Source organism: Sinocyclocheilus grahami, unplaced genomic scaffold, assembly GCF_001515645.1.
Source record: "Sinocyclocheilus grahami isolate Dianchi unplaced genomic scaffold, SAMN03320097.WGS_v1.1 scaffold747.1, whole genome shotgun sequence".
In the NCBI taxonomy this organism is placed as follows: Eukaryota; Metazoa; Chordata; class Actinopteri; order Cypriniformes; family Cyprinidae; genus Sinocyclocheilus; species Sinocyclocheilus grahami.
In genome coordinates, this window is record NW_015505926.1 from 851,924 (window position 1) to 873,592 (window position 21,669).

General features: G+C 37.9%; 1 protein-coding gene across 1 annotated transcript in view; it reads right to left on the reverse strand.

The window, feature by feature from the left end:
* Positions 1 to 21,669, reverse strand: part of LOC107560923 (brefeldin A-inhibited guanine nucleotide-exchange protein 2-like) — a 38,237-nt gene that overhangs the window by 6,107 nt on the left and 10,461 nt on the right. Inside the window, exons 5-28 of the mRNA XM_016245223.1 lie at positions 14,283 to 14,462; positions 13,837 to 14,152; positions 13,551 to 13,706; positions 13,349 to 13,467; positions 12,770 to 12,903; positions 12,281 to 12,515; positions 11,976 to 12,075; positions 11,718 to 11,857; positions 10,950 to 11,058; positions 10,683 to 10,872; positions 10,499 to 10,610; positions 10,218 to 10,423; positions 10,047 to 10,131; positions 9,456 to 9,627; positions 9,209 to 9,360; positions 8,836 to 8,964; positions 8,597 to 8,755; positions 7,234 to 7,381; positions 7,005 to 7,101; positions 6,870 to 6,910; positions 4,409 to 4,578; positions 4,136 to 4,287; positions 3,137 to 3,309; positions 2,875 to 3,039 (exon numbers count right to left, since the gene is read on the reverse strand). Coding sequence (XP_016100709.1) covers positions 2,875 to 3,039; positions 3,137 to 3,309; positions 4,136 to 4,287; positions 4,409 to 4,578; positions 6,870 to 6,910; positions 7,005 to 7,101; positions 7,234 to 7,381; positions 8,597 to 8,755; positions 8,836 to 8,964; positions 9,209 to 9,360; positions 9,456 to 9,627; positions 10,047 to 10,131; positions 10,218 to 10,423; positions 10,499 to 10,610; positions 10,683 to 10,872; positions 10,950 to 11,058; positions 11,718 to 11,857; positions 11,976 to 12,075; positions 12,281 to 12,515; positions 12,770 to 12,903; positions 13,349 to 13,467; positions 13,551 to 13,706; positions 13,837 to 14,152; positions 14,283 to 14,462 — 3,640 coding nt within the window. The remainder of the gene's footprint in view (positions 1 to 2,874; positions 3,040 to 3,136; positions 3,310 to 4,135; positions 4,288 to 4,408; positions 4,579 to 6,869; positions 6,911 to 7,004; positions 7,102 to 7,233; positions 7,382 to 8,596; positions 8,756 to 8,835; positions 8,965 to 9,208; positions 9,361 to 9,455; positions 9,628 to 10,046; positions 10,132 to 10,217; positions 10,424 to 10,498; positions 10,611 to 10,682; positions 10,873 to 10,949; positions 11,059 to 11,717; positions 11,858 to 11,975; positions 12,076 to 12,280; positions 12,516 to 12,769; positions 12,904 to 13,348; positions 13,468 to 13,550; positions 13,707 to 13,836; positions 14,153 to 14,282; positions 14,463 to 21,669) is intronic.

The window sequence follows — 21,669 nt, forward strand, 5'->3', positions numbered from 1 at the left end:
CATCGCATTTCTTCATATACTGTATATATTTATATTTCCCAGTCTCAATGGGAGGCAAAGTAGACATCCATAGTTGCAAGGGAAGGAATGCTTTTCAGAAAATATTTAAATGCACTTCAAGAATGAAATACATACTTAATGAAAATGAATTGGGAGTTGAATCTGCACTGGTAATACACTAGTAAGTCATATGCTGCAGGGGTTTAATGGAGACATACCTGGATTATAAGGTACATTTGTATTCCTGTATTTCCCCCACTTCAATTGTTTTATGATAATGTGACTGGCATCCATCACATAAACTTGCTGATTCAGTCTAACTCCCAATCAAGAGCGAACAGCACTTGCAAAAATGAAATATTAAAAAAAAAAAAGTGCGTCCATCCATCATAAAATATTCCACCCACACGCTCCGGGGGGTTAATCAAGGGCTTCTGAAGTGAATTGATGCGTTTGTGTAAGAAAAATATCCTTAATTAAACCTTGCATAGCCAGACCTTCAGACTGACGGCAGAAGGTCTGGGAACCTTGGCCGCTTTGAATGGCCAAGACCCGCCCAAGAGGCCATATGACTGACAGCTAAAGCAACCAGTAATGTTTTCTTTTGTGCCACGTCATGTTTATGGGCATGGAAATGTCCCCACAGTAACAGACCAGTGTGTAAAACTCTTGGACATATTTGAAACATTCTATGCCGTGAACTTTAGATATTTCACATACTTTTGAAAATCCAGCTTGTAGTTGTGATCCTAAAAAGTGCTCATCACAGCTGGAAACACAACGGCTTTCTTCTTCCATGAGGGGGTTTGGTGCCACGGCATCTTTATTTCAAGGCAGAACGTTAAAGAACGTTTGTTTTGCTTTCTCCTCTGCACTTCCGCTACATCCTACCTACGTCATCCGCTGGAACACCACTCTCTCGTGAACAAGAGTATGACAGAGGAAGCTAGAGATTACGGTTTATGAAGTTTTAAATATGGATATAAAAACACATCGATTTGCATCAGGAGGCCATTATTAACCCCCAGGAGCTGTGTGAAGCACTTTTTATGATGGATGAATGCACTTTTTTGGGTTTTAAAATTGACCATCATTCACTGCCATTATTAAGCTTGGAAGAGCCAGCACATTTTTAATATAACTCCGACTGTGTTCGTCTAAAAGACGAAAGTCATAAAGTACATCTAGGATGGATTAAGGGTGAGTAAATCATGGGGTAATTTAAATTTTTGTGTGAACTATCCCTTTCTCTTTTCAGTTAGGGGTTTCCCTTAAAGACCTTTTAGCAGAGTGTCAATCTGGAGTGGAATGCCGCTGGGAAAACCTGATATTATCAGAGGAGTGATGAATGGAAAAGTGTATTTTAGTTATGGACAAGGAAAATCCCCAGGGCTGCCAGTAGATTGTCTGTGTAATAGCACAGGTCTCTTTTACATATAAAGGTCATCACACACCTGCAAGCTGGTGTTTCAGCAGGATGCTTCCTGTAATAAAAGCCTTAACTCAGACCCCTGAAGGTTAAGAGAGATATCCAAAACAAGTCTCTCCTTCAGGAAATAACACCCATTGGCTAATTATCAGACTCACCTGTCTGGTTAATAAGGACACTATTTTTGCCTTCCGTTTTTCTTGGTCTTAATGTGGAACATGTCAGTATTTTACAATATCTAGTGGCTGAACCCAGCCGGATGTCTACTTAATGTCTGAATCAACATGAAAGGTTGACCACTGTCTTTAACCATCTGAAGCTGCGTTTATATGACTTTATTAATAAATCTGGTTATTTCCCTTTAGTGACATCAAAATATAATCATTTGCATAACTGACTCCTAGTATTCCATATGTTTGTCAGTTGTGATGTTAAATAAAGCTTGCATGTCAGTGCGAAACTTACAGCTCAGATCCTCTCATGCAGTTATAAATGCAGCGTTTTGACTGAACCACTTCTAATTCTGCTGCAAGGGTCAATATGTTTCTCCAAATGTGACATGTGTAGGCGTCACATTTGAAATGTCCATCGGGAATGAAGTACAGCAAGTAGCAGGGCAATGTCTTAAAATTCTTAAACTCTCCCTCATGATTAGCGCAACAGATGAGCGAAATCCCCACCTTGTTTCACACACCACTGCAGCTGTGCGAAAATATCCGCCAGAAGCACCTCGCTGAGAGGCTCATAGAATTGCGTGAACACATCGCAGATAGCGTAGAGGGCATGGTTACATGTCGTTGTCATCCACTCTGTTTTCTATGAAAAGAAAAAACATGTACAGTGGGGCAAAAAAGTATTTAGTCAGCCACCAATTGTGCAAGTTCTCCCACTTAAAAAGATGAGAGAGGCCTGTAATTTTCATCATAGGTATACCTCAACTATGAGAGACAAAATGAGAAAAAAAAATCCAGAAAATCACATTGTAGGATTGTTAAAGAATTAATTGGTAAATTCCTCGGGAAAATAAGTATTTGGTCACCTACAAACAAGCAAGATTTCTGGCTCTCACAGACCTGTAACAACTTCTTTAAGAGGCTCCTCTGTCCTCCACTCAATCCATCTTATTTTACAATGTGGAAGTAAGACATTTTCTATCAATGTGCAAGCCTTACGATTTTTTAGCCACTATAGCTAGAAGAATAAAGATATAAGCTACAAATGACTGCATCTACTCTTACGTAGGGATGTAATGATGTGCCCTGAGCCAGTTGAAAATTGATAAAAATGTGTGATTATTCAAGTTGGTCGAGATGTTAAATGAATCGCAAAACATTTGTGGGTGAGGTTTAATACGATTGTGTTTCTGAAGAGAACGGGGAAGAGTGACTAAAATGTCATTTTTGAACCTCAGTTGTCATGAGTAACAAAGGCTGAGGTGACAGCACTCACCTGCGGCCTGTCAGACACGTATTTAGCGCAGTGGCGGATGAGACGAATGGCTTCCATACTGGTGTCAGGAAACGCAGCGTTACACACAAACTCTGACAAACACTTGACTGCGTCCTGAAAAGAGTCGATGGCTGCGGCAAAATGCTGCTGAAATGTATTCACTGTGAGGAAACAGAAAGGATAGACATGAGAATGATGTTTTGTTTATAAATGTTCAAGATGAAAGTTTTAAACTAGTTTGAATTTTACGGTACTTACTAACAATGTGTCCTGTGGTTTGAAACGCGAGGTCCACAATGTTCTCATCATGATCTGATGCTGCTTGATGGAACACAGAGAAGATGTTCTTCCAGCCAGAGCGAATATTAGCAGCCTGGGAGTTCACCATCTGGGCCACACATCGTATAACCATGTCCCGGATAGTGGGCGACCTTTAAAATAGATGAAGTTATTGTATTAGTAACTGAAATGCATGGCTTCAAAATTAAAAAAATATGCTAAAATAATGACTATCGCATGATTAACCAAAATAAAACTGAAATCATAAATGTATTTAAAAGGCACTTTTATTTGAAAGGCAAAGGCTGTGATTTATTTAAATAAATATATGCACTGTGTTAGGGCTGTCAGCGGTTTTCCATCAAAATAAAAGTTTGATGGTTTAACATTTGGAAATGAAATTTATGAATAAAAATAAAAACAATATTAAATATGTTTTGAAATATTTGAATAATAGTAATTTCATATTAGTTTTAATGTAAAATTGTAAAATAATTATATTTTTCTTAAATATTCACGTTTTCATTTACAGTGAAATATTACAATAATATATTTTAAGTTTTTATTTTTGTAATTTTTCTATTTCTATTTAATAATAATAATAATAATTGATATATGCCATATTGATATATAATTACAACATTTTGGCCAAACTGTCAATTTAGCACAGCAAACCTGTCATTTTTTTTAAAATTACATTTTAAAATCCCAATCTCAATTTTTATCAGGAGATTCGCAATAAGATTTTTCCCCCCAAATCATGCAGCTCCAGTGAGTGTTTTTTTAGGAAAACAACCTGCAAATAGCCTACTTATAGTTCTTGTTGCATAATAAGTTGGGATAACAAAATATTTTACCTCTGAATATTACACGTTTCTCCTCAAATGTTTAAAGTTAACATGTTTCATCAAGATGCATCAGATTGCATCATTTCTTTAGCTCTCCAACCATTCACATTTCTAACTCCCCTCTCCTCACCTATTCTTCTTCACGATGTGTTCAAATGGCCTTAAAAAGTCCTTCTGGAAGCGGAAATTGGCCAGTTCTCCTTTCTCCAGAAACTTCATAGAGAGTTGTCTCAGGGAGTCCACAGCAAAGATGGCCACATCCTCATTAGGATTACAACCCACCTGCCAAATCAGAAATCACACAATCAAACTTGATTAAATCTGGAAAAAACATTTCACTGGCAGCTTGAAGGTGCGGTCACATTAGCAAAATTTGACTGCACCTTTAGGTAAGGCTACAGACCTTGTTGAAGTGATCTCCGATGACCTGCCAAATGCGTGACCACTGCAAACGGATGCGGTTCATGTTGTAGTAGGAGATCTCCACTATCTTCTGCAGACTAAACATGCGCGGCTGGTGAGCAGAAGCCAGCTCGTCCATGGACACCGCACAGAGCCAACGCACAAAGTCCACTGGGGATGGAGCAGAGTTTACAATTAACACAAATCTCAGAGACATTTTGCCCCCAAATACATTATCTACACATCCACTGTCTACTGGCAGAACACATTAGTTTAGAACAGAACAGAGTATCTGTGTGAAAGTAAATCAACGTGGGTTGGAAGCAGGTAATTTCAATATCATGTACAAATTGAGTGTAAATGTCACTTAAAACATTACCTGAAGGTCAACGTGAAATTAAAATGGACAATTCTTTATTTATTAATGGAATATTGACATTTTTATCATAAATGGTTTATTAAATTATTTAATTATGTGCCTACATAATCTTTCATCAAAGACCCTGTCAACGAATCAATAATTTCCTAATGAACATATAAAGTTACACTCTACATTTTTTTCTCATTTAATATGCAGTTCACCTGGATATACGTCACAATAGGGTAGAAAATATGATCACAATTTCAGTTTCCAGATGATTTGAACCCTCCGGAAATCTTACCAGCTTGGTTGCCTATGGCCAATCAAAATAATCCCAATCCCAAAACTAGACCATATCACACATCAAAATCATATCAAAACTTAAAATATGCCACTCCCATGCCTAAAATACATACTTTACAGTCAATATTATGCATTATACACAAGTTTTACTTTACAAATCACTTTATAGTAGTCAAACACACATAAACCAGAGCCCCTCCCTCAAATACCCATAAACTAGCATAGTTTTATTATTGGTTGAAAGTAAAAATAAATGCAATCATTTCAGCCAAATAAAATAAAATAAACTGTGGACTTGGCAACCCTGTTTAACAGAGATCCAGAAGCAATACAGACAGAACAACCCCACAGCCCACACCTTGTAAGTCACTTATGATGTAATGGACCAAACGAATGAATCTCAGACCATAAGAACAAACCCAAGCTATGGTGAAAAGGGTAATAGCATGGAACGCCCACTTACACACTAAAAACATAAAACTGATTTTCCATTGCTCATAGAGCTAATAATGATATGTTAAGAATGCAGCGTTCCTGTTAATTTCTTGCTAATTACAAAAAAAAAAACAGGACACACCGACTCAAGTTTACCCGAGTAGAATTAAATGAATCTATTTCCACATAATCAACCCACACAGATATGCTCTCAAACAGTGACAGTTAACTTACTACATGAATAACCTAGCTACACTTCTCAGTAGCATGACAGCAGCTCAATTGTTTTTAAAATAGTGTTGCTTTTCCCAGTAACAAGCTATTTAGTGAGTAATAGTGAGTAATAGTGTAGTGTGACGTGTGCAAACTCACATCCTTGTAGTAGCAGTAGTCCTTATTTAGCAACACAACTACTTCAAAATGTATATTTAAAGTTTGACTCAATGTAATTAATGCTGTAGATCAAAACGTTTTCATATAATGTTAAATATAGACCTTATTCTGCACAAAAACTCACAACTGCTACTTAAAAACCCTATCACTCCTGGGGGAATCCATGCTAATCATTTTTCATGTTTTACATCTACAAACTGAACCGCTCTATATATCAAACCCCTAGCATTTGCAGCATTGGGGAACATTCATCACCATGTTTTCGAATGAAATTACAGCATTTAAATTAATGTCAGTTTATTTGTTCAAGTTTGTGCGGTCACGTCCTGTAGCTAATTTTCTGCTAGATAAATAGTGCTGTAGTAATAAATTAATGATATAACCTCATAGTTACACTATCGTTCAAAGGTTTGGTGTCTAAGATTTAAAAAAAAATAAACTAATAGTTTTATTCAGCAAGACTGCATTAAATTGACCAAAAGTTACAGTAAAGAAACATTTCTATTTCAAATAAATGCTGTTCTTTTGAACTTGCTGCTGATCAGAAAATCCTAAACAACTCCATCATAGTTTGCAGCACAACTGTTTTCAAAACTGATAATAATAAATGTTTCTTGAGCAGCAAATCAGCATATTAGAATGATTTCTAAAGGATCATGTTACACTAAAAGCTTGAGTAATGGTGGCAGAAAAAAAAATATTTTTTTCATCACAGGAATAAATTACATTTTAAAATATATTAAAATAGAAAAGTTACTTTAAATTGTAGCAATATCTCACAATATTAGGGTTTTACTGTATTTTGATAGAATATATAAAGCTTAAGTGAGTATAAGAGATTTATTTCAACACTATTAAAAAAACAACTGACCAACCACATACTTTTGAATGGTAGCATATATGTTTAAAATATATTTCCCCCTTAAAAATATTCAACGCTAATGTTGTTACATTAAAACAAAACCCCTACCAATTGCATTTCCATCAAGCCTGGTGGATCCAGTGAAGATTCTGGCACACAAAAGAGAGACGGAAGGTCAGACAAGGAAGCATAAACAGTAAGAACAACACTGTGTGTTTGTATTGTCCTGTGATTTCAATGCACCTGTCCACAGCCACCACAACACTCTGAGAGCTGGTCTCCCCCACTGACTCCTGGATATGAGCCATCTGACGCTTGTCTGGACCTCCAACCAGAGTACCTGCAGGAGACCAATAATACTGTTTTGCTCCATAAGGAACATCGTCCACACACACCAATAAATAAACAATAAACAGACTGAACACTTCGGCCACATCCATGAGCTATTAACTGCAGTCGTACAATAGCCTACCTAAGCCGAGGGGCATGAATTCCTCTCCCCCTGATGGGAAGCCCTTTATGCTGCCTCCCTGGTCCCGGACAACACCGGAGATATAACGCGTCTTCACCCCTGTCCCAATCAACTGGGCCAACTCCAGCTGACTGATACACCGCAGAATCTAAACAAAGAGCAGGCAGAGGTGTAGAGGCTGGAAAGAAACTTTAGCAAATCAATAGTTTTGGAGGAGAGCAGGGGTTTATGGCCACCAGCGGAGTTGAGTTGCATGACTTTGCGGGGCTCAACAAAATTACCTGGATGACCAGCTGGTCTGGGGTGAGTGTGAAAGTGTTTTAGGCCAGTTTTCTACTATGTATTCTACATTTCTTTTAAAGGATTAGATCACTCAAGAATTTACATTTCCTGATAATTTACTCACCCCCATGTCATCCAAGACGTTCATGTCTTTCTATCTTCAGTCGAAAATAAATTAAGGTTTTTGAGGAAAATATTCCAGTATTTTTCTCCCTATAGTGGATTTCAATGGTGACCAACGGGTTGAAGGTCCAAACTGCAGTTTAAATGCAGCTTCAAAGGGCTCTACATGATCCCAGCCGAGGAATAAGGGTCTTATCTACCAAAACGATGTCATTTTCTAAAAATATATTTTTAAAAAGTATATACTTTTTAACCACAAATATTCATCTTGCACTAGCTCGACGTCACGCATTACGTAATCACATTGGAAAGTTGTGACGTAGATAGAAGTACCAACCTAGTGTTTACAAAGCGAACATGCAAAGAAAATCAAACGCCCTTTACAAAAAATGGTAAAACAACATTGTCGGACAATTTTGAAATTTGAGGAGAAAATGAAATGGAGTTTTTCGCCCTACCCTAACTTTTTGAACCAGAGTACACAGACAGATAACTAACGTTTCCAACGTGATTACGTAATACGTGAAGTCGTGGACGTGCATCGCAGAGCTAGTGCAAGACGAGCATTTGTGGTTAAAAAGTATATAAATTCAAATTTTTAAACGATAATTTCACTAGATAAGACCCTTATTTCTCGACTGGGATCATGTAGAGCCCTTTGAAGCTGCATTGAAACTGCAACGTAGACCTTCAACCCGTTGATCCCCATTGAATTCCACTATATGGAGAAAAATCCTGAAACGTGTTCCTCGAAAACCTCAGTTTCTTTTTCGACTGAAGAAAGAAAAACATGAACATCTGGGATGACATGGGGATGAGTACATTTTCAGGAAATTTTAATTCAGGAGTGAACTAAACCTTTAATGGAAAACCAGGAGTTGATTTGGGGTAATTACAGCACACTTTGAGGACATTGCTGACATTATGCTCAACTCTATTCACACACTCTGATGCCCACCTCATGCCAGGAGTTTCCCAAGTAGTTTCCGTCAGTGTGGGCGACCATGATGAGAGTCTTTATGGTATCAATGTTCTTCTGCTTCATCTCTGTGATACTTGAGCTAGCGGTGAGCAGCGTAAACCGGGCCAAGGCCTGGATGTAGGCATCTCTCTCCAACTGTGAAACAGAAAAAAGTAAGAACTAAATAAAAAAGGCTTGAGTATGATTTGTCACGTGAAAAGTGTAAAAACACAAACCTGCATGTTGAAGATGCAGGCAATCCTGATTGCACATCGGATCCCCTCCAGACAAAGAGATGCCACGTCCTGATCGTCACAATCCTGGAGTCCTACGCTGAACGCCGCCAACAGAGGAGTCCAGGCCAGCTATTTTACATACATCAAAACACAGAGACATACATACTAAAAAATGAACTCACAGATAACATACTTTCAAAGTTGAACTTCCTTTCCACCTTTACAGAGTGAGGAGTGAAACCACAACATCCTGGAACAGTATCAGATCATGTCTCCTCCATGACCTGCTCATGATCCTTTTGACCTAACAATGACTTTCTGTTCCAGTACCCAGCTGGCATTGAACTGTGGTTTAATGGACATGTGCCATTACCTTGAACATGGGCCGGACGTGCTCTAGGTGAGTAGCACTGAAGAAGGGAGCCTGAGCGTGACTTACAGCCTCCATCAGAGCTTTAGCCGTTTTGGCCATCTGCTCCATCTCCATGTTATACAGCAGCCTTCTCTGCTTCTCATTGGCTACATCTAACAGGAAGACAAACAGCTCACGTCAGCATTCAACAGGGTTTTATTCAATTCCATCAAAGGAAATGACAGGCATTTTGTTGAGAGGCTCTTACTCTGTTTGCTGGATTTGGGAGTGATGGAGTATTCTTTGCTCTCCTTCAAAGCAATCTTCTTTCCTGCAATTTCGTCGTAGATGGAGGACAGATACTCCTCGGGCAGGTCCTTACTGTCATTAATGCCACGGTTCATTTTTATGTACTGCTCCTTTGTCATTTTGTTCTTCACCTGAAGAGAAGAGAAAACAAATACAAAACTAGATTTTTACATTTCATGGAAATAAAAACATGCTTGCTTTTTTAGAATGTTCCTAAATGCTGGATGGTTACAAGACTGGTTTTGCAGTTACCAAGGTTCTGGTTAGTTGCCATGGTCTCTTAGCAAATACAAAGCAAAGCAAAAGGAGTGAAGGGAGATAAGTGAGCCAAAAAAAAAAAAAAAAAAAAAAAAAATTAAAAAAAAAAAAACCCTTTACCAAGAAACAGATGCTGTCATTCTTGGGGATGTGTGCTTACTGCAGAACATTCATTCCTAATTATGCCATTTTTGAGCAGCCCTTACTAGCCCTACTGACAGGGAAAGGGCTGAGGTCATGTGACAGACTTGTTTGGACAAGCGAGGCTGAGAAAACATTTGAGTAGTCTTACCTGTGGACTGTGCAGGTCGGTGGTTAACATGATGATGGAGTAGGCCAGAACGTAGGCCGTGTCTGCGCTGGCAAACAGAGTCTGCCTACAGAACAACAGACAGGTCAACACATACACAAACGCCAGCGAGCCTCACAAATATATAACTCTTCTTCAGACTACAAAACTTACCCCTGATTGCACTCCAGGTATCGGGCGGCAAACTTCTCCATGAGCCTATCGATTTTCTGGGCTTCACCTGGAAGCCTGAAGCCTTCCAGGAAGGCACGGAGTGCTGACACAAAGTCTTTGCCACAAAAGTCCAGCCGGTCCACATAGCAGTACATCACTTCTTTATTAAACTTAACATTCTCTCCCAGGAACTCGCCAACCTGAGTCTGATCACATGACACAGCAGAGCCTAAGTCTTGGTGCACTAATTTATCCATGTCTGAAAACAAGCAAGAACTTACCGTGTCCAGTCGCTCCTCCTGTTGCAGGAACTGTGCGATGTCTTCTGGCGTGGTGCCCAGCATGCCTTGCTCCTGCAGGTACTGCAATCCCCTTTTTGGTTTCTTGTTAAACCTTTAAGAAACAGAAATGGTCAAAGAAAAATATGGAAGAAAAAATAAAGACACTTCAAAAAAGACAGCTTACAGCTCAATGCCATGCTCGATGATCTCTTTCTGCTGCTTGATGACCTCATACTGCTCGGGGTGATCTAGCTTAGACTGCTGAACTCCAGACGACACAGTGGAGTCCAGAGAGCTCACACTATCTCTGCGAGAGGAAAGATTCTCATGGAGCTTCCCATCTGCACTGTCGCCCTCTGCTGGACGTTCCTGACCTGCAGCGCAACAAAAGTCTAGATTTAGAAAATTCTGATGACACAGACGATTCAAACAGATCTCAGTGTTGTCTTACCAAGGTTGGCCTGCAGGTTGGGGTTGACGTACATGTCTCTGCTCCATTCCACCATGCACTTCAAAATGGACACCAGACACTCCAGCCCTTTCTTTCTCAAACTCAGCTCCTGCAAATGAATCATTAACCGATCAACTCTGAATTAATTATTACACACTAACAGTGTGGTTGGGGAAGATTTTCCCTGCAGTGAATCATGCACTTGTTTTTACTGGAGAAGTTTGTACTGTTCTAGAATTATTTTTAAAATGTAGTATTGTGGCATTGCTAATATTGTTGGCACATTGTGAACCACATCATCTTTTTATATTACAATAAAAAGATGAAAAAATAAAACCACATTTTAAGCAAGTTCAGATTAAAGAATCTGCTTTAAATCTACATTATATGACATACTGTGATATCAAATAACATGCCACCTTTTTTTACTAGAGATGTTTGTACTCTTTTGAATTTTTTTTTTTGCCAATGTTAATGTTGTTTTTCATGAAGTTAAATGAACTCATTTAAGTTGTTAAGTTGTAAACGGTAAATTTTATGGCATATGTTCCTGTGGCTCAGTGGTAGAGTATTGCATTAGCAGCGCAAAAGGTCGTGGGTTTGATTCCCAAGGAACACACATACTGGTAAAAAATGTATAGCCTGAATGTCGCTTGCGTCTGCTAAATGCATAAATTATAAATTATATGCTGTATTATGTACAGTTAAAAATAATACCATGCCATGTAAAGTATGCTAATGTTATAGTTCGAAGATGATGACTGCTACCTGTAATGGAGTCATGCCGAGCTCCTGTCCACTCCTTCCCTGGGCGATTTTAGACAGGTCATTTACCAGCCGCTCAAAAATATTGGCAGCGTTGAGATCACAGTCATAGTTCACATAAATGTCCACCACACATTGTGCATCTGTGAGAAGAGCAGCAGACTCGTTCACCATTTGGTTTGATATCTGAGCCAATAATGTGTGAGAAGTTTGTGTGTGTGTGCCCATGTTGTGTGCAAGTGTACACTGAGGTGTGCCAACCTGCACATATTCGAGTTAGAGTCTGAATGACCATCCACTTGTGCTCGAAGGAGCTGGATGACGTCTCCAAGATTGTTAGAAAGATCTCCCTGAAGAACACCTGAAAGAAAAGAGACAAAAAAAAGAAGAAATGGAAATTAAGAAATAATATTTTAGTTGAAAAATCATGTAGGAACAATTTATATTCGTCTGTAAAACTAATTTAATACATTCAAGCACAAGTTTTGAAGATCATGAGAAACAAATTTAGTCAAGTGTGTACAAACAGCCTGACTGTGTATCTGAACATTTGATTTTTTTTTTACCTCAATTTGCATCTTAAGGTGCACTTTGAAGTGGGAGAGCAATGTAAGGAAGATGGCAAGAGACAGTTCAAATACTGCAGGCACAGAGGAGACCCCGTTTTTGGAGAGTGCCACACACAGGTACTGTTTGATGGCGTTCACAAACATCTCATGGGTTCGGAAAACAGGTCCAGCTCCCTGCAGCACTGACAGCAACAGCTGCAGGGAAACCACCTTAGAGCGCAACTCATGGGACCTGAAAGTGAAAAATGACGTCAGCATTTCAAAATAATGGCAAATTAATTCCAAATCATTCTACAGGGAGTGTCCATTGTGGAACCAGAGCACTCAGATCTACTCCAGCAACATCTCAGTTTTTATGATCACACTACTTACACGATTCATCATTTACTGGTCTTCCACATAAAAGAAGTTGAAAAATATTTGCTTGACTGATTAGTCATCTAATATTTAATCTACAGCAAATACATTTCCTCTCCAGGTTCTTACTTTGGGTCGGGTGGTCCATCAGCCAGGGGCTTCATGGAAAGCTTGCAGAGGGAGCGGAACACGAGGAAGGCGTCTTTCTGAAGGATGTGCGAAAAACGAGCAGCTGTCTGACTGCCCTGAATGGTTTCTGCATCCTGTTCAGAAAAGAAACAAAATACCAGTCAGGCCACAAGTAAAAAGGTATAGTGTAATTATATAGCTATATATATATATATATAAGCAATAGTCTAATTATGTGTCTTTATAGACAATGTCTTTATACACTTCCGTTTAAAAGTCTCTGTAAGATTTTTTATGTTTTTGAAGTCTACTAATATGCAGATTTGCTGCTTAAAAAATATTTATTTTTAATAACTATTTAAAACAGGTTTACTGCTTAATAATTTCCTGAAAACCACGTCTTTACTGATGCTTTTGCTCAATTTAATCACTTTAATTAGCTGACTAAATAGTATTACTTTAAAAAAAATTACTGACTCCATTTTTGAATGGTCATGCATGTCTTATTAAACAAATGAAAAAGAAATTAAATTGTATTCACTTGCCCTCCATCAGAAAACTCTAAAGTAAGAAACACACCAGAATGTCTATGGAGGACTCTGAGCCACGGTCATCCACCATTCCATTCATCTGCTGTGTGTCGACTCGAACAACAGGGGGTGGCACTTTGGTTTCTGAGTCAGAATGTTGATCTAAGCCTGTGGTAGAAATGGATGCAGGAGTGACTACTATGCCATAGGTTCACATAAAGCTACAGTCAGCTATTTCCAGTGTGACACACCTCCTTCCACAGAGCTATCTCCCAGTCCACTGTCTGGCTCAGTCTCTTCCTGAACCTCAGTGCCTGCTTCTGTCTCAGGCTGCGGATGGGTCTCCTCTCCCTCAACCCCTCCTGCCACTGATGAAGTCGTCTGGTCTGACTCCTGAATCTCTTCATCTTTAAAAACAGTCAAATTAAATAAAATAAAGTGCATCAAAACTGCTTTCTGAAAGATAACAGGAAATTGCCAGAACCTTATAATTTGGAGTAATTTCTCATATATTCCGACACCAGTGATTCCCCATACCTGGGTGTGCAATTTCCTTTGTGCTCTGTTTATCTGTGGCAAACTCCTCCTCTGACTTTGACTCTTCTGGCTGGCCATTGATGGAGGATGAGTCCTGGGGGGTGGAAGGAGTGGAGGGGACCCCAGGGGGGCTGAGAGAGGGAGATGGGGGTCCGTTCTGTTCTGAGCAGGCTCGTCTGAGCCATGGCGATCCAGACCCCCGACCAGGAGTAGGGGAAGGGTTTTGGGCCACAGGTGAAGGGTTACTGGATACTGGAGAAGGATTGCGCAGCTGCAGACGTTGTCTTTCCTTCTCTGCTTCCTGAGCTTCCAGAGCCTACAAGGGAGTCATTAGAATTAGAAATTCAAACCTAGTTTCCCAGTTTTAGTCTAATTTTCCCAAACTATAATGGTGCCCATAGTTTCACTAGGGTGACAGCTCACATCTAAACAGAGTTGTTACTAACCGCCTGGTTCTCCATACGGGTGAAGATGACACTGAGCATCTGTGTGAGAGTGGCCTTGGCCGTGGTCTGGTTGATCAGGTTGCGGCTGGCCAAGTAGATGTTGTAGCAGGTGCGGACAGTGAGGAGAATCGTTCCCTCGTGGATCTCTATGTGTGGTGATGTCACAGCAGTCAGCAGAGCCTGTAGAGTAACACAATGCATTATGAAATCACAGATTATGGCAATTTATGCATTGACAAGTTTATGGCTTGAAGCATTATGCAGGTAAATAATGACATTGATGAAAACGAGATCTTTAATGGGCAGCCCTCTCAGATAATCATGTGATCTTATGTACACATCTTGGTGGTAAAACTGCCCAACCTCTTTGTGCAAACTACTATTCTCTACTGCTTGCTCTCCATTTATAGAGAATAGAATATTAGAAAATCTTTCACACTGCATGTTTATCTAAAATAAGAGTAAAAGAAAAGACGTTGTACATTAATGCTCAGCTTATGTTGCAAATGTTGTAAGGTAATCATGGTTTTCTCAACTTGTATGATCGTTTAGCTGCCCGTTAACTAAATTTCACCCATAATGTCTTGTATGACTCAAGTTTGTTGACATAGGTGCTGAATACAGAAGCAGCTTTGATTACTTTGGCATGAGCTTCACTGCAGTGACCAGGTGAACTCAAGGCCATAGACAGGGTTTGAAAATTAGTGAGGTTAAGAATTGTGCTATAATAACCCCTACAAATACAACTCATTATATACACTAAACACTTTAAAAGAGACAGAGATGTAGATGTTTGTGAAAAATGTTTTCTCTGTTTTGGAGGGATGCACACTGTTAAACTGTACCCTATTTATTGCATCAAATGCAAGGGGTGGATAATTTTATCAGTTGTTTATTGATCATGCAACAATAAATATTACTGTTATAGTTTTCATTAACAACCATTGCTATATAGATGATAACTTTGTCTAGTGCTCTTATGAATGTTTTAGCATGATTTGTGAAAATGTAACTACTATACTGAATGACATAGCATAGACTTCTTCATGGCTAGTGTTTGCGTAGGCTATTTCATTTCATTCCGTAACCTACTTGTTCAACATATCTGTGTACTAATGTTAAATGCTACCGTTTCTGACAGCATTGATAACGTTTCTGACAGATAATATTATATTTTTGCGTTTCCCTAACCGAACATGCTATCCTGTCAGCAATAACCTATTTGTGTTTTTTTCACTGTCAGTGTAAGTGCTGATACAGTGTTGCCAGATATTGCTATAAAAACAAAGAAAAAACGAAAAATAAATAAAAAATAAACCGAAATTATTTCAAATCTTTGCAAATGAGATAAAAAAAGATATAGCTGACTCTAAACTTTAACATCCCACTTTAACAACTTTCTAAAGTGTCAAATTAAGTGGAAAAGACAAGTCCAAAAACCCTAATAATAGCTGGATCTGGCAACACGGAGGCTGCGCGCCCACCCCCTCACTCACAGCTCTCTCAAGACTTGTTCACTCCACCAGCATCTCGCAGCGATCATTTTCATACCACGGACGCTAAACAATCTTGCAAAATGTCTAAACTGATACATACAAACATTCATATGAGGAGTTTTAAACAGCAAATTAGTCATTCAGAGAACAAATTTTATTTTTGAACATAAAAAATTTACAGAGATCCGGACCTCTGTAGCTGGGCCTGGGTGAACTTACTGCAAGGTCAAACCGATATGTGTTATGAATGATGAAACTATGAATTGATATTATGTTGCAACTTTTCTTCCCAAAATATTTAGATTAATTAAAACCAACGAAAATTTTATTTAAGTAAACTTAAGAGTGAACATTGTTTAAAATAATTATTCATTTAATGTCTATATTAAATATATTGTATTGTTTTGAAAGAAGTCTCTGATGCTCACCAAGGCTGCATTTATTTAATCAGAAACAGCAAAAATAGTAGGGCTGGGTAAAAAAATATCGATATCTCGATTTTAATCGATTTGAATTTTTACGAAACGATATCGATTCTTAAATCCCAAGAATTGATTAGTCTAGCCTGTTTTCATGATGGAATATTGAAGCGCACCTCCCATCCAATAAATCGTAATAAGCATTGTGCGTTGGTACTTTTAATATGAAACAAAGTCTCAGATTTCAATTTATGTCCAACGTATTGAAGTATTCAAACAATAAATGCCGTTTTGGCGCTGTTTAATGTGGAGTGACAGATCGCTGTAGCGCCTCAGTTCAACAGACGCTACAGCAGCACATAGCGCACGTGAATCGATCATCTCCTCCACATTAATACCAGTTTCAGCACAAAATAAACATGACTAAACATCCGAAGGTAAGTTAAAAGAAAGAGTACAATACAACTTTACAATCCATATCCTGTCTCATGTAATCGCTCAATCAGTGTTTCAGCCGCGCAAAGACGTCAATATAACAGCTTGTAAACTATTCATGTAACATCACATTTACAAGCATATTCAGTGACCATAAACTCGTTAGTCAGCTAGAAAAATAAACTGTAGAGAGGATAATTTTGCTAAATATATGCACCATATAACTGAATATAAATATTCATTATAATTATAGTTTTTATGACAGCCACTATTGAAATGTGTATATTTAAAAAAAAACTAACTGAAGTAACTGTAACTTAATTATTATAAAAACTTTATTAAGTGCAATTTAAGCAATTGTACAGCACAAATCAGTCAATTTTATCCTTCAATATTTTAATGCAGTACCAACTGACTCATGTATATTTTACAGCATTGAGAGATTTTTTTTTCCTTGAGAAAATTTGGCATGTACTAACAGTACCTGATATGTTTTCAAAATAATCAATATTGAATCAAATCGGTAATCGAATCGAAAGCTTGTGAATGAGAATCGAATTGTGAAATTTGTGTCAAAACCCAGCCCTAAAAAAAACAGTAATATTGTGAAGTATTATTACAATTTAATTAACAGTTTTTGATTTCAATATATTCTACATACAATTTATTCTTGTAATGGCAAAGCTCAATAGAGGTCGACCGATTAATCGCCCGATTTTTGGCATTTTTAATTAATCGGCATCGGCCAATTGTGCTGCAAATTAGGCCGATTTATAGTGGGTGTGCCTCACACGTCCTGAAAAGTGAAGCTGCGGGCTCGTTGATCGCCCCCTGGTGGCTGGCTGAAGTACAGGTCATAAACCCCGCTTTCTCCATGTAAACGAATGGGACTAACTATTAAAAAATTTATTACACTTCCAAAACAATTTTCTGAAAGATGGTTTTGGTCATTTAAGGTAGTTGTTAACATGCTGATATATGTTAAATTGTTCGTTTTTGAGATAAGTTTGATTTTAGCTAGTAATTTGATGCTATAAAAGCAGGGCGTGTCGTTCTGGTTGATTGGGTCTGCGGGAGTTTGATACCGCGGCTCCACCTCACGACACTACTGTGCAGATTCTGGCTCCAAATGACGTCATTTACTCAAGATGGCAGCGGCCATACTGAGATGCTTTGGCTTCACTTTTCTATAGTGGAAGGAATAGGAGACGCGTCGTCCATCATTTTTTACAGTCTATGATTTATAGGCAGGCGCATCTGCGGGCAGCTAAGTGTTGTTGCTGAACGCCGGAGAATCCCTCTCCCTGAGGTTGCATGAGACGGAGCAGTTCACACTAGGGATGGGCGGATCGATCCTCAAGTATCGATACTGATGTTGTATCGAAAGGATCGATCCTCACATAAAAATATCGACTCTAAAGTGAATTTAACCATTAATTTTATTTATTTGTCAAGAAATTCACTGCATAAAAGAAGCTTCTAAGTGGAAAAATAGACTATATTAGTGAATAATTGTGTTGAATAGAACCATTTCTCCTGCTCATCGGAACACACGCAATTGCTGAAAGACAGAACCAATCAAATCACAGACAGCGTTCACTGCTGACGCATGGCTCACAGTGCTTGTTCAAATAGGGCTGCATTTCCCAAAAGCATCAGAAGCACAAGTAGATCTATAGAAACAACTGCCACATTATTACATTACATAACATTGTTACTATATATAAAATTAATTCTGAAAAATGCATGACGGTCAGAAAAAAAAATGCTAAAGTTTCACCTTTAGGGGTACAACTGCCTGGCAGCCTTTTACAAAAATTAACCATGGTTTCATTACAGTAACCACAGTTTACCATGGTAATAATAATAATACATTTTAGTAGGCTACTTATGTAACACCATGTTTATTTTTCTTGAGGTACCCTCAAAGGTGCACCTTTGTAACTTATATACCCTTAAAGCATGCATACTTGTATGGTACTAATATGCTCCCTTTCAGGGGTATCGTTGCACCTGTGAGGCTACTGCCCCAGTAAAGGGCTCAAATACAATTATAGCATATTTTATTTCTGACAGTGTAAACAAAAAAGGCCTATGAAATGTTACAAAAACGTGGCTTTAAAATCTAAAATTAAGTGAGTATAATTACTGATTATATTCTTTTAATAATTTAAAAGATCAATTTAGTTTATAGGTCATTTGCATGTGAAAGTAGAAACATGTTCAATTCAGACGAAACTTTGGGGCTGGCTAAAACATGCATGTTAACTTTCCTCATGAAATGTGTGTGTGGGTCCGACAATAGCCTCCACCATGTCATCGCTCGTGGCCAGTGCAATAGTGTGAAATCTTTTATTTTTGTTATCACTATGGCCATTTGACTTATAGCAGTGTACAGTGCTTCCCATACATTGAGTTATTTGCAGTGTTGGGGGTAACGCATTACAAGTAACGCGAGTTACGTAATCAGATTACTTTTTTCAGGTAACTAGTAAAGTAACGCATTACTTTTTAATTTACAAGAGTATATCTGAGTTACTTTTTCAAATAAGTAATGCAAGTTACTTTTTTTTTTTTTCAATTTATTGACTGACAGCTCTCCGGTCCTCATGTTGAGAGAAATCAGAAGATGTTACTGTAGCTCTAAAATAAATATGAATATGCATTAATTCATCTCACTCACACAAAAAACACAGATTCAGTATTCCTCAAAATGAATAAAAATAATGCAACTCAGAATATGCAATAATTAAATGTTAAACAACACAAATATCCTTTATGTATTTAATCCATTCATTAACCGATGTCTTCGATGATCCAGTTCAACCGTACTAATAAACACAAATTACTCTAGACAAACATTTGTGTGTCTTTGTTTATTGCTGAAGTGTGTTGAAATGTCTTCTTCTGCATTCTACTGTACTTTCGCTTCAGCCTGAGGCTTACTCATTTCATTTTTGGTGTGAAAAGGCTTTTATATTTGCCAAAAATATAACTTTTTTATTTTAAAAACAAACAAGCAAGCCCTGTCCAGATTTAAAAAGTAACGCAAAAGTAACGTAACGCATTACTTTCCATAAAAAGTAACTAAGTAACGTAATTAGTTACTTTTTTATGGAGTAACGCAATATTGTAATGCATTACTTTTAAAAGTAACTTTCCCCAACACTGGTTATTTGTGGCCGCTCATCACAATATCAAAACTGACCGCCACAAATAGATTTTGCAAAAGGCTTATACTTCGTTGAATAAACCAAAGACTATAGAATACCCAAGATGTGTCACGCGTATAGTTTTGAATGGGGAAAAATGCAACGATCAATATTGCCACTCAATTGCAGGAAGCCACGCCTTCTGAATGAAAGAGCCCATTGTTAATCGGTAAAGTCAGCAAGTCACTGCAGCTGCCGTTAGAAGTCCCGGTTGCTATAGAAACAGTCAGCGCTCTGAGACGTGCACTTAGGACTGTGCATGCGCACTGGCTGATCTTGCCTGAAAAATAAGCTTTTTATAACGCTATTTGAGGAAAAGAAACAACATTTATTACACAGCTGTTGTCAGATTTCTTTGGTGATTTCAAATATAAAATGTTATCGTAAGCTTAGTGAACAGTTTTGGAGAATTTGATGTTTCCCCATTCAAAGAGATAGGAGTTGCGCTTGCATGCCTGAGAGGTGTTTCAAAGATGGCCAATGAGCGACATGACTTGTCTTAAAGAGACTTTGAATAAACTGAGCACTGCAAGTTTCAAAATTAAAATGCAGTGCAGGTGTTTTTATATGAATGTTTCTTTGAAAATAACCGACTGTCTTCAGAAAAGCTTCGATGTCATTTTCATTTCGTCTTTCCTGTAATGCCTAATAAAGTAGCATTTGTGAGTGCAGTGCTGATTTGATTACAGCCGTTACCGGGGAAACCACTATATCTCCCGCTCCAGCAGCGCCTCCTGCTGGCAGAGAATTAATTTGCATTTGCAAGTCTGGGAAGCACTGGTGTCTGTCAACAAACATAAACAAAAAGCATGCTTCAGAACTGTTTTGAAAAGGTGCTTAAGTTTTGAGCCATGTATTATTACTCTAAATTGGGCTACTACGTTCCCCTTTCGGGCTCTGTCTGTGTATTGTTACGTTCGTGAACGAATCATTCTTTTTGAACAAATCTTTTTGGTGAACGAACTGAAAATGAACAAATCAATAACATTTTGAATATTGAATGAATAAAAATTTCCACCACTACTCTGTCTTTACATTTATTTTGAAAGATGAAGCTCGCGATTATGGTAAGGGGCGTTACATTTCCGACGAGTGCTTGCGTTCGGCCAATCACAATGCACTGGGTCAGCTGGCCAATCAGAGCAGACCGCGCTTGTCGGAAGGAGAGACTTTGTAGAAAACGAAGTGTTTGAGAGAGGCGGGGCATAGAGAACCTACAATAATGTACAGTATTTGAAAAATAATGTGTTTTTTTACATTAAAGCATGTCAACATATTCTGTTACACCAAATACACAAAATAATGATCTTTTAAAAAGCATCATATGACCCCTTTAATGTTGAAAACCATTATCTTGCTTAATATTATTTTTTTGGATTTTTTGGATAAATAAAAAAACAGCATTAATTTTAAATAGAATTTTCTGTAACATTATAAACAGTGTTGGGGGTAACGCATTACAGTAAGTTACGAAATCAGATAACTTTTTGTAAGTAACTAGTAAAGTAATGCATTTTTAATTTAGAAGGAAATATCTGAGTTACGTTTTCAAATAAGTAATTGCATTTACTTTCGCATTACTTTCCATAAAAAGTAACTAAGTAACGTAATTAATTACTTTTTTAGGGAGTAACACAATATTGTAATGCATTACTTTTAAAAGTAACTTTCCCCAACACTGATTATAAATGCATATAAAGTAAAGACATTTATTATGTTAAAGCATCATGTGCTAATATCCTTGCTGAATAAAAGTATTAATAAAAATAAAATAAAAAACGTACTCAAATTCTGAAGGGTAGTGTATGTATATGTAATATACTGT